The sequence below is a fragment of the Sinocyclocheilus rhinocerous genome, unplaced genomic scaffold (assembly GCF_001515625.1).
Source record: "Sinocyclocheilus rhinocerous isolate Xijiao unplaced genomic scaffold, SAMN03320098_v1.1 scaffold1364, whole genome shotgun sequence".
Lineage (NCBI taxonomy): Eukaryota > Metazoa > Chordata > Actinopteri > Cypriniformes > Cyprinidae > Sinocyclocheilus > Sinocyclocheilus rhinocerous.
In genome coordinates, this window is record NW_015627534.1 from 145,588 (window position 1) to 158,194 (window position 12,607).

At 37.0% G+C, this 12,607-nt stretch overlaps 1 protein-coding gene across 2 annotated transcripts in view; it reads left to right on the forward strand.

Moving 5' to 3' along the window:
* LOC107727993 (astrotactin-2-like) overlaps positions 1-12,607 on the forward strand; it is a 236,493-nt gene that overhangs the window by 97,345 nt on the left and 126,541 nt on the right. For both annotated transcript variants that reach the window (XM_016538046.1, XM_016538051.1), the window contains 2 exons: positions 6,635-6,801; positions 8,489-8,677. In XM_016538046.1, the coding sequence (XP_016393532.1) occupies positions 6,635-6,801; positions 8,489-8,677 (356 nt within the window). The remainder of the gene's footprint in view (positions 1-6,634; positions 6,802-8,488; positions 8,678-12,607) is intronic.

Genomic DNA, 12,607 nt, shown 5'->3' on the forward strand with positions numbered 1-12,607 from the left:
AAATATATATATATATATATATGGCAAAATACTGGCAATTGATAGACAGAGTGCCATAAATGAAATTTACTCTCAGTAAGTCCTCTAATTAAGCAGAATATACAGTATTGTACACAGACCAGAATATTACTGTATGCATTTGTTATAAAATGTTGACCATATTATTAGTATTGAAAGTAGGGCTGTTAAAATAAATAATTTAAAATAATGAATTTTCTGTTGTTTTGATGAAAGAAGACGTACAGTATAACCCGAATGACAGCAGGTTTTGAGCTGAAATGTCTTGAGTTTGCTGCTTCAGACTGTGTATCACAAAAAAATGTATCACTGTGTGCTTGTGAGAGAATGTTAGAGACTGAAAGACTGAAGCATTCATAAACAACACTCTGATGAATATTATATTACAGACACAGGACTGATGCTGTTGACTGTGATCCTTTCTCAGGTCAATATGATGAATATCTCAGTCTATATGATCATATGTGTGTTATATGATCCAGTGCGCTCGTCCTGCTGACCCACTTCAGTATGCCATTAAAATAACTAATGCACGATAACACTGCAAAAATCCCCCCCGCACCACCCTTAAAAATAAATAAATTTTCCGCTTATTTTCCTGATGTGCTTTGAAGCACTGCTCTTTTATTTCTCGCTTGATGTTGTTGTTGCTTTCTTTGAAATCATCCAATCTAAGGCCTTTGGTCTTGAGGTTCAGAGTCTTTGGTGGCTCTCTGGTACTTATATGATCCAGTGCGCTCGTCCTGCTGACCCACTTCAGTATGCCATTAAAATAACTAAAGCACGATAACACTGCAAAAATCCCCCCCGCACCACCCTTAAAAATAAATACATTTTCCGCTTATTTTCCTGATGTGCTTTGAAGCACTGCTGTTTTATTTCTCGCTTGATGTTGTTGTTGCTTTCTTTGAAATCATCCAATCTAAGGCCTTTGGTCTTGAGGTTCAGAGTCTTTGGTGGCTCTCTGGTACCGAAGCTGTGTGCTCAATGAAATCACGTTTGACCTCAGAGTGGCTTTGCCATATGGTCTAATTCTATACAGAAAAATATGGATATGATGATTGTATACAGGATGTCTGAATTAATTTTCAGCTCAGACAAGCAAACACACTGGTCAAGAACTGCATGATAGAAAGTCTGCACTGCATTTTTTTTTGTCCTACATTTGAAAGCTTTAATATGTTTTTGCTTATGTAAAATAATCCTTGCATTTTTAACAAACAGATAAATAAATAAATAGTGAAATGGGTTTATAAAGTGTTTATTTAAGTATGTTTACTTTATACTGATTTAATAATAATAATAATAATAATAATAATAATAATAATAATTTTATTTAAGTAAAAATCGTAATGGTCCTACAGTAGGCTTCATTTTTCTTAGTGCAATGTTTTTATTTTCAAAAATATTGTATATTTCAATGTGAAAACATATTAAGAAATTTTAGACTTATTTAATATATTTTATTTTTATTTATTTATTCATTCATTCATTTTTATTTTACTTATTGTTTTTTTTCCTTGTGATTGGGGGTTGTAATTTTATTCATGGCATTCACCATCCTGTCACCTGAGCAACTCTACAGAGGTTTTTCATCCTCTCGTGTAGGTCAGTAGCACTTCTAGATAATAAATTGTGATGTAACATTGCCAGACTACAATTGTCATTTCAGTTGTTGATTAGATCATCTGCGTGTTTGCTACAGACATACATGTATTCATATGAAAATTGTGAAATCATTAATGCTGAGTGTTAAGTCTGTATTATATCATCAGCAACAGACAGACACCTCACACACTACCAGCTCCCGCGGGACAGACATGTGATACATATGTAATGAATGTGAAGCTTGTGGAGTGCCGATGTTGACTGTCATCTTATTCCAGTATCTCCTTCATTGGCTATCTATCTGTGTAACGCCAAATGCGCTCTCTCATTGAAGATTCTTCAGTATAATAGATCAGGGAGCCCCTGAGCAAAGACTCAACACATCAAGATTTACACCAAACACAAACTGCTTATAAAGAAATAGAGTGCAAGCTGTGGCAGCCTTAGAGGAAGAGTGAAGAATGAACTGGTGAGACATCAGTTAGAACAAAATCAGGCCAAAATGAAGTTCATTTCAAGAGTATGAAACAGCTTTCCAGAGTGAAGTTCCCAGAAAAAAGTTAACTCCGGCTGGTAAACATTTTCAAACTACCATAAGTCTGTGGCCGTTACCTAGGTAATCCGCACCTTTGACACTGAAATCTTCTCCAGTTTATTTCTTCTGTTCAGACCGTTGAGGTCAGACATAAGTAAAAACATCAAAACACTGAAGAGCTGCTTTATAGTAGAAAATGAGGTTGTAATTCTGATTGCCTGGAGTGCTGAATTACAGAGCTCAAACTTGTTACTTCTGTTGTGAGTTTCTCAACAGTGGAAGCTGTCGGGTAAACTTCTATAGCGGTGAATGGGAGACTACATTAAATATATTTGTTTGTGGTCCCATTTGATCAAATAGCAAAATAAAAATTCCACAATTGTGTTTCCACGACTTTCAAAAAGAGGGAGAAAAATAGAGAGAGAGATTGATTGTGGCAGTCAGAATAGAAAACAAAGAATAGAAATAAAATTTACTGTCACTCCCATTGACGCTGTATTATAAACACTCTCACTGCAGCATTAACTTTTACCTGTTAAAGTTTATCCAGTTTCTTCAGGAATTAAAATTTTGGCTGCTTTTACGACCAGAGGCTGCGCAATAAAACTCATTGATTTTTATTGTGAGAAACGACACATTGACCGTTCCAAGGTGGCGGACGTTTATACTGATTTAATAATAATAATAATAATAATAATTTGTTATTATTTTGTAATATTTAAGTAAAAATCGTAATGGTCCTACAGTAGGCTTCATTTTTCTTAGTGCAATGTTTTTATTTTCAAAAATATTGTATATTTCAATGTGAAAACATATTAAGAAATTTTAGACTTATTTAATATATTTTATTTTTATTTATTTATTCATTCATTCATTTTTATTTTACTTATTGTTTTTTTTCCTTGTGATTGGGGGTTGTAATTTTATTCATGGCATTCACCATCCTGTCACCTGAGCAACTCTACAGAGGTTTTTCATCCTCTCGTGTAGGTCAGTAGCACTTCTAGATAATAAATTGTGATGTAACATTGCCAGACTACAATTGTCATTTCAGTTGTTGATTAGATCATATGTGTGTTTGCTACAGACATACATGTATTCATGTGAAAATTGTGAAATCATTAATGCTGAGTGTTAAGTCTCTATTATATCATCAGCAACAGACAGACACCTCACACACTACCAGCTCCCGCGGGACAGACATGTGATACATATGTAATGAATGTGAAGCTTGTGGAGTGCCGATGTTGACTGTCATCTTATTCCAGTATCTCCTTCATTGGCTATCTATCTGTGTAACGCCAAATGCGCTCTCTCATTGAAGATTCTTCAGTATAATAGATCAGGGAGCCCCTGAGCAAAGACTCAACACATCAAGATTTACACCAAACACAAACTGCTTATAAAGAAATAGAGTGCAAGCTGTGGCAGCCTTAGAGGAAGAGTGAAGAATGAACTGGTGAGACATCAGTTAGAACAAAATCAGGCCAAAATGAAGTTCATTTCAAGAGTATGAAACAGCTTTCCAGAGTGAAGTTCCCAGAAAAAAGTTAACTCCGGCTGGTAAACATTTTCAAACTACCATAAGTCTGTGGCCGTTACCTAGGTAATCCGCACCTTTGACACTGAAATCTTCTCCAGTTTATTTCTTCTGTTCAGACCGTTGAGGTCAGACATAAGTAAAAACATCAAAACACTGAAGAGCTGCTTTATAGTAGAAAATGAGGTTGTAATTCTGATTGCCTGGAGTGCTGAATTACAGAGCTCAAACTTGTTACTTCTGTTGTGAGTTTCTCAACAGTGGAAGCTGTCGGGTAAACTTCTATAGCGGTGAATGGGAGACTACATTAAATATATTTGTTTGTGGTCCCATTTGATCAAATAGCAAAATAAAAATTCCACAATTGTGTTTCCACGACTTTCAAAAAGAGGGAGAAAAATAGAGAGAGAGATTGATTGTGGCAGTCAGAATAGAAAACAAAGAATAGAAATAAAATTTACTGTCACTCCCATTGACGCTGTATTATAAACACTCTCACTGCAGCATTAACTTTTACCTGTTAAAGTTTATCCAGTTTCTTCAGGAATTAAAATTTTGGCTGCTTTTACGACCAGAGGCTGCGCAATAAAACTCATTGATTTTTATTGTGAGAAACGACACATTGACCGTTCCAAGGTGGCGGACGCGTCAACGTGCCTGGAGCGGTCAAATGTGGAATCTACTTATACTTATCTATGCTTATACATAGCTTTTGCTGCGTCCCAATTCGCATACTATCCATCCTAAATAGTATTCAATATTATAATTAGTATGTCCCGAATCCTACCCGGTCTCATGGCAAAAACGTACCTGGGAAAACATTTTCGCAATACGCGAAATACGTACCAATAAGTACATATCACTGCAGTTTCCAAAAGAAATGAACACTAGAGGCAGTAAAACTCCGACACCTTTTAAATTATTTTCACACAAAGTATGATTTACAGAGTTTCATACGCATTTTACGCATTAATAAAGCGTAATTTTCGCACAATTACTTGAAGAGTATTATGTTGTGACTTCAAAACATTTTTAATATGCTGGGAGATTTGAAAACTGATGCTTTTGAATGTTAGCACCGCACATATCCAGCTTCATATCAATGGGTTTCCATGGACGATAGGTTTGTTCGGTAGCTAACGGAGTACGGAGACGTACTTGAGAGGTGAGGAACTCCGGTTCGATTCCCGTGTAACTACGGTTCAACAAAACAGTTCAAATCTGCATATAAGGAAGTAAAAATGGCACGGTTGCATCAAAAAATGTGTTTTTATATCAGTTTTGCATTTGTTAACACTATCGGGTAGGTTTAGGGTTGGGTTTGGCGTAGGGCATATTTCCAACACTATAGAGCATTAACTTTTAGGGACAGTCCCCGGATATTTGAATTCTGAACCGCCATAAATGTACCCAGAGGTACGTATTTTTATGAGACTGGTTTGCCCGAATCGAAGGATGTAGAGATGAATATTCCAGAGGTACCTGGATGGTTTACTATTTTTTGAACAGTTGTTGCACATTCATCATGTTTGTTGTTTAATATAGTTGAATTAGCATTTTCCAGTAAGTTTGATCTGTTATTAAATAAACTTAATTTCTTCAAATTCGCCCCCTCATTCAAGTCCTCGGTTCACTTGCGCTCATAGTATATTAATATCAGCACAGCATCAGTTTTAGCTTCAAGCATGCTCAGCATCTCCAGCTCATCGGTTCTCAGTATGTCGAACGTGTCCGAAAGAAACGAATCTCAGTATGTCGAAAGTTTTCCGAAATGTCGAACATGCCCGAAAGAAATGGTTCTCGGTTCAGTGTACTGGTGATTCGAGAACTGTTGACTCGTGAACCGCTGTAGCAGTACCGTTTGTTCGGTAGTACACGCATGCTCAGTATATCAGCTGCTCGTGCTCATCGGTTCTCTCAGTCTGCACAGCATGTTTCAGTGCTGTTGGAGTTACAGGAGTAACATAAACTCTGGATATTGGTTTATTGCGAGTCGTAGGGACTTGTCAGGCATGTCTGAAAGTGAGAGACTTTAGAAAATTGTGGATCAGTGCTGACTCGAGATGCAAACTGTTTTGAACGATTCAGTCCGATTTGGTGAAATGGTTCAACCGGTTCACTAAAAAGAACTGGTTCAAAAGAACGATTTGTTCGCGAACTGGACATCACTATGAGAGTGTAATGCACCTGTTACCCAGGGGTCGGGATGTTTGCTAACAGTACATAGCTGCAAGGGTATTTCAAACTTTGTTTTACCCCTAAGTAAAGAATTTAAAAAAAGAACCGTGCATACATAGGGGTCTTTAAAAAATCAAGCTACTTTTGCTCAAACTGGGGCTAATGAAAACAACCCAGACATTCAGCTTTGGCATACAAGTCATCTCACACTATTTATGCATCATGCATTACACCTTAAGATGTGCTTGTTGAGGAGCATTCAAGCATCAGACTTAACATTTTCAACCTGCCCAATGATACAGAGAACAGAAATTCCTCAGACTTACATTAAAGGAGAGACCAGAGCCACATCAATGAGACTTTTGACTTGGGCACGTAAGTTACAACACAAAATACTCTAGCAACCACATGATAACGCTATGCTCTACTTTTGCACAAGCAAGAAAATACAACAATCCAATTGGACTTCCTCTTGTCTCTGAATATATGGGCTGGTCAGTTTGACTTGTCTGGATAATGGGTGTCCTATTGAGGCTCTGGATCTTTTCCTGAATTCTGTCGTGCTGCCTTGGCAACCCTTATTAACACTCTTTCCTTCCTGAGAAACTGCTTTGTTCATCACATAATAACTCCCCACTGAGAATACAGTACATGCGGTCTCAAGAGTTTATATTGTTACCTGGTAACAGAAAGTCCAGACCAGCATGCAGATGTTGATCTCCGTGTCCATCTCTCTCTTCCCAAATCATTCACAGTGCCCGGAAGGACTGAGGCCCATGAAGGATGGTTCAGGCTGCTATGACTACTCTCTGGGAACGGACTGTACGGACGGCTTCAATGGAGGCTGTGAGCAGCTGTGTCTTCAGCAGCTGGTTCCTCTTCATGATGACCCGACGTCCAGCAATGTGCTCATGTTCTGCGGGTGAGAGAAAACACACGTGCATGAATATGAACCCAAGCACATAAAGAGCACATTCAGTGGGTATAGAAAATAATCACCCCCTTTAAAATAACCACATTTTGTTGTAATGAAGACGGACACAGTTTTTCTTTTACCCAGCCGTATTTACTCAGTGCAACTTATAACATCCAAGTGAAAGATATAACACCAACATGTCAGAAAAAATTTAAAAAACACAATCACTGAGTTGGAAAAAGGATCACCCCCTTGTGTCAATATTTTGTCGAAGCACCTTTTGCTTTAATTACAGCCTTTAGTCTGTTGGGATTTGTCTCTACTAACTTTGCACAACTCGAATTTGCAATATTTGCCCACTCCTCTTTGCAGAACTGCTTAAGTTCAGTTCAATTTGATGGTGAGCGTTTGTGGACTGCAGTCTTCAAGCCATTCCACAGATTTTCAGTGGGGTTTCTCCTTCAACCACTGTGTGCTCAGTTTTGCTGTGTGCTTTGGGTCACTGTCATGTTGGAAGGTAAACCTTCTTCCCATTGTCAATTTTCTGGAAGAGGGCAGCAGGTTCTCCTCAAGAATTTGACAGTATTTTGCCACATCCATTTTTCCTTCTATCCTGACAAGAGTTCCAGTCCCTGCTGCAGAGAAACACCCCATAACAGATATCACCACCTTCATGCTTTACTGGAGGAATGCTGTTATATGGATGGTGAGCTGTAGTGGATTTCTGACAGACATATCGTTTGGTGTTGAGGCCAAATAATTCAATTTTAGTCTCATCTGCCTCAGAATCTTCAAGGTGTGTTTTGGCAAAGCTCAGTCATGACTGCATATGGCCTTTCTTGAGGAGTGGCGTTTTTCTTCAACCCTCCCATACAAGCCACATTTGTGGAGAATTTGTGATATTGTTGTCACATGCACACAATGACCACTCTTTGTCATAAACTCCTGCAGCTGCTTGCTCTTTTCATGCAGAGCTAATCGAAATGACCACAGCTGATCAAAGTTGAAAGTCAGATGGCTTTGTGCGCCATTGAGAAGGTGATCACCTACACCTGATTGAGTTTCCAAGTCATATTTAGGAGGTGGTTATCCTTTTTCCAACTCAGTGAATCTGTTTTTTTTTTCTCTCTCTCTCTGACATGTTGGTGTTATATCTTTCACTTGGATGCTGTAAGTTGCACTGAGTAAATACAGCTAGATAAAACAAAAACTGTGTCTGTCTTCATTTCAGGCTGCAAAGCAACAAAATGTGACTATTTTAAAGGGGGTGATTATTTTCTTTATCCAGTGTACGTCCATCCAGAGATTGGTGACATTGTAATATATGCACATATATTAAATATCCATATATGAAATAGATGTCATATAAAGTAAAAACATATATGAAAACTATTAGAAACCATTTTCTATATTATATATTCATCTAGCACAAACAAACATGTATGTGTAATACATTTTTGGACATACATGTCATGTACATGTATATCCATCTTAAAACAGACAATATCTCTTACAATTTTTTAAAAGTCTGCATCACAGTACATTACAGAATTCAGCTGATATGAGTGTGTATGGTATTAACATACAACTCATCCATTTCTTTGATAAAGATCACTTTAACATACATTAATTGAACTACCATTTTATTATCTGAATGAAATCTCAACACTGTCACTGTGTGTGTGATGAACAGGTGTGTGCAGGAATACAAGCTAGCCGCTGACAGCCGCTCCTGTCTTCTCCTGGCTGATCACTGTGAAGGGCCAAAGTGCCCGAAACAAGACTCACGCTTCAACGACACACTCTTCAGTGAGATGCTCCGCGGGTACAATAACAAAACTCAACAGGTGATCCTGGGACAAGTTTTTCAGATGACCTTCAGGTGAGTTTTTGTGCAGTAAGCTTTATGTCTGGGGTGTTTGGCAATTTAGTCCTTAACATATGTGCAGTTTTATTCTCCAGATTCTTGAGGGTTGTATTTTGAGTGCAAAAGCCAGGCTCTAGAAATACAGAGTTCTGGCATGAAACTCTAGATGGCGCAGTCCGATAGGGCTAACTCAATCTGACCTAATGACATCATTATCACATGGCACAGCTGATTGGTTCTCTCTTGTATCGGTAGCCAATGAGCTCGCTGCTCAACATTCAAATATATGATTAGTTCTTGCCGTAGCAGTTGCAGCTTTATTCAGAAACCCTCCACCTTCCCCAGCTCCACCTGTATAGATCTGCTACGAGGTGATTCATGTATGCTATATGGGGTTATTTCATGTATGTTATATTTGCAGCAGCAATATTTCTTACATGCTCACAGCAGCATGTTGTGGATGTATTGGCAGTAGCAAGTCTCAGTACTTGCTCTGCCGCAGCAGCAGCAGCGTAGCAGATCTATTCCGCCAATACCAAATACATTAACAATGTCATGTACATTACCATGCCAATGCCTCCGAGAGTTGTCATGACAAAAGTACATTTATTGAAATAAGATTGTGAACATAGGAACCTTTCGAGTTAAAAATACAGAGAGCTCAGAGTTTCTTGTGTGTTGTTACCTGTAAGTGTGCACTTGACGTCAAACATGTATCCATCGGTGAACTCTTTTCAAGTCACATTTTGTTTTGCATATTAAAAAACTTACCAGCAACTTTCTCCATTCATTACCACAATGGTCACCACCAGCGATTACTTAATTACTTTGAGCCAGTAAATGTACTCAAATTATTTCTGTATTGAAATTATTAGAGCATAAACACTTACATATTAAGTTTTATATTGTACCCTAACATCTGATTTCATTATATCAGTCGCAATGTTCATGTCCTCAGAAAAGCCACTTGATCTGTTTTTATTTATTTTATTACCTTCAAACATTTATTTGCTTTATAAATCAAAGTTTGTAAGGATGTGATTGTTGGTTTGGTGCTTTGGTGTCTTTATTGAAGAAATTTTTGGAATCCCTATGGAGAAAATTCATGGAAAAATACTTCTAAATGGCACTCAAAAAGCAGGCAGTAATGCTTTTGCACTATAGCAGTATGCTGTGATAATTCCAAGATACGTCAGTTATGATTTGTGTACTTTGATTTTGGTCTAAAGTGAGAGTAATTTTGTTCAGCAAACACATTTTTCAGAAAGGTTCACGTTTAAAGAGAAATTAAATTAATTTACAGCCTACACGGCTGCTTCCGTGTCTATTTGCAGCTGTCAAACTCACTCACGTTAGATGGTGTGTTGTGGCGCAGCAGTTCTTCTGATGAACGTAAAACACTCCATCTTTATTAAGTCATCAGTGTTCTGTGTTAGCAGCAATCCCAGCACTACACCACCACTGTCAAACCCCGCAAAACCATTCACTGTCTGAAAATAAAGACAAATGCTTCCTGAGGAAAGACATCTTTGCTGGCCTTCTACTGACAATCATATTATTGTGCACTTCTGATCATCTACTTTTGTCTGGAGGTTCTTATGGACGTATTGTATGCAAGCTTGTTTCTGTCATGGGATAGATAAAAAAGCCACTTTTCTCACTTTTCAATTCTGACTGATTTCTCATAATTGTGAGTTCATATCTCACAATTCAGACTTTTTTCTTGCAGTTCTGAGAAAAAAAAAAACGTTAACTTGCAATTGTGAGATATAAATTTACAGTTAAAACTTAGAATTGCCAGATGTAAACTCTTTCAAGAAATAAAGTAGGAACTGTGAGTTTATATCCCACAATTCTGTGTTTTTTGAGGGGGAAAAAAAGAGATAAAATGTTTTTTTTTTTATATTATTTTATTTTTTATTCCATGGCAGAATCAGGCTTCCATTGTATGACATTATAGAATGTCATTTTTTTATAGTGTAGTTTACTCAATATCAAATTTTATATCTGTTTACTTTATTTTTCAACAGTTTATGGTAATATACTCAACTAAGGCTCTGACTATTGACAAACCTTTCATTTCTTCTGGATCAAGTGGAGGGGCTAATTTGATAGAAAATATCTTTGACAGGTTCTTCCACAAAAACAAACATAACTGCACACATACCCGTAATCACTTACTGACCATAATAGAATTATTATAAAAGCTTTAAAATCATATCATCTGTTTTATTCAAATATATTCAATAACTGGAATGTCAGATTATCATCACCAATTTTCTTTCTTTTTTGAATGAATGAATGAATGAATGAATCAATCAATCAATCAATCAATTAATCAATCAATCAATCAAATGTGTGAATATTGTAGATATCAATTGGAATTGATCTGATTGTAATTTCTAGTTCCTGTTGTTTCTGATGTAAGACATTGTTAGCCAGGGAGGATGGAACTTATTTTACTGATGTGAAAGTTACTAAAACCATAAATCAGGGGTCTCCAAACTCAGTCCTGGAGGGCCGGTGTCCTGCAGAGTTTAGCTCCAACTTGCCTCAACACACCTACCTGGAAGTTTCTAGTATGCCTAGTAAGACCTTGATTAGCTGGTTCAGGAGTGTTTGATTAGGGTTTGAGCTCAACTCTGCAGGACACCGGCCCTCCAGGACCGAGTTTGGAGACCCCTGGTCTAAACCTTCACAATGCATTTAAACATGTTCTCTGTCTTGTGCTTTTATGCACCGAATGGTTTGGTAAAGCTCAAAGAAAGTGGAAAATAATGCACTTATTTTCAGAAAGAACACAATTTTCTCTGCAGGCTGAAGGACAGCCGTGGATTACATTTTTTCAGAAGGGCTCTGTCATGATTTGCTGTGGTCTTCCTTTATTATCTGTAGTGTTATGGCTTTTTGAAGGCAACAAAATAATGTTTGAGCTGAGCAGTATTCTCTGAATCTTCTTTGGATTTATATTTATAGTTGTGAAATGCGTTTACACTTTATTTTAAGGACCAATTCTCACTATTAACTAGTTTCTTATTAGCATGCATATTACTAGCATATTGGCTGTTCATTAGTATTTATAAAGCACATATTAATGCCTTATTCTGCATGTGCACATTTTAGATCCCTTAATCAACTCAATACCAACTACCTTACTAACTATTAATAATAAGCAGCAAATTAGGAGTTTATTGAGGAGTTTCACTTTGCGTTCCCCCGATGAATGTTATAATAAACCCAAACTCACAACAATATGCAGAGATGGAGTTTGAGACGATCTACACATGTAAATGATAACAGTTTGTGTGGAGCAGCATTTACTGTGAACAAAGCCGCTCTGAGATGCACATACATAGCCTACACGCATGTAAATAATTAAAGCTCATATATTAAACCTGCATCGCATATATTTATTTAATTGAATCATAGTGTTTGTGAATTCACAAAAGCATTATGCTTTATTATGATTTTAAAATGGGTTTAATGTATCATGCAGCCTTGGAAGATGGTCTAATAATGCATTTTATGAATTCTAGTCCGTGGAATGCGACACTTCCGGTATTTTGCCGATTACTCAACACAGGCAAAATGCAATCGAAGATTTTTTTTTTTTAATCGAGTACTCGAAGGGATCGAGGGATCGTGACAGCCCTAGTACTTAGTCATGTTAACCAGTGTATTAACCAATGTTAACAAATGAGACTTTAAAAAAATCTACCTACTTAAAAACTTAAGTTCAGTTACTGCCTTAAAGGTCCCATATTGTCAAAACAGAAATTTCCTAGCTTTTTTTCACGATTACTGAGGTCTAGGGGCTATTTAACTACCATATAAGTTTGACTTACTGATATACGTATACATATCATTTTTATACAGATATATATGTACATAAATTGCACTTATTTAATACAAAAGTGGCAATTTTTTTACTTATTATTAAACATT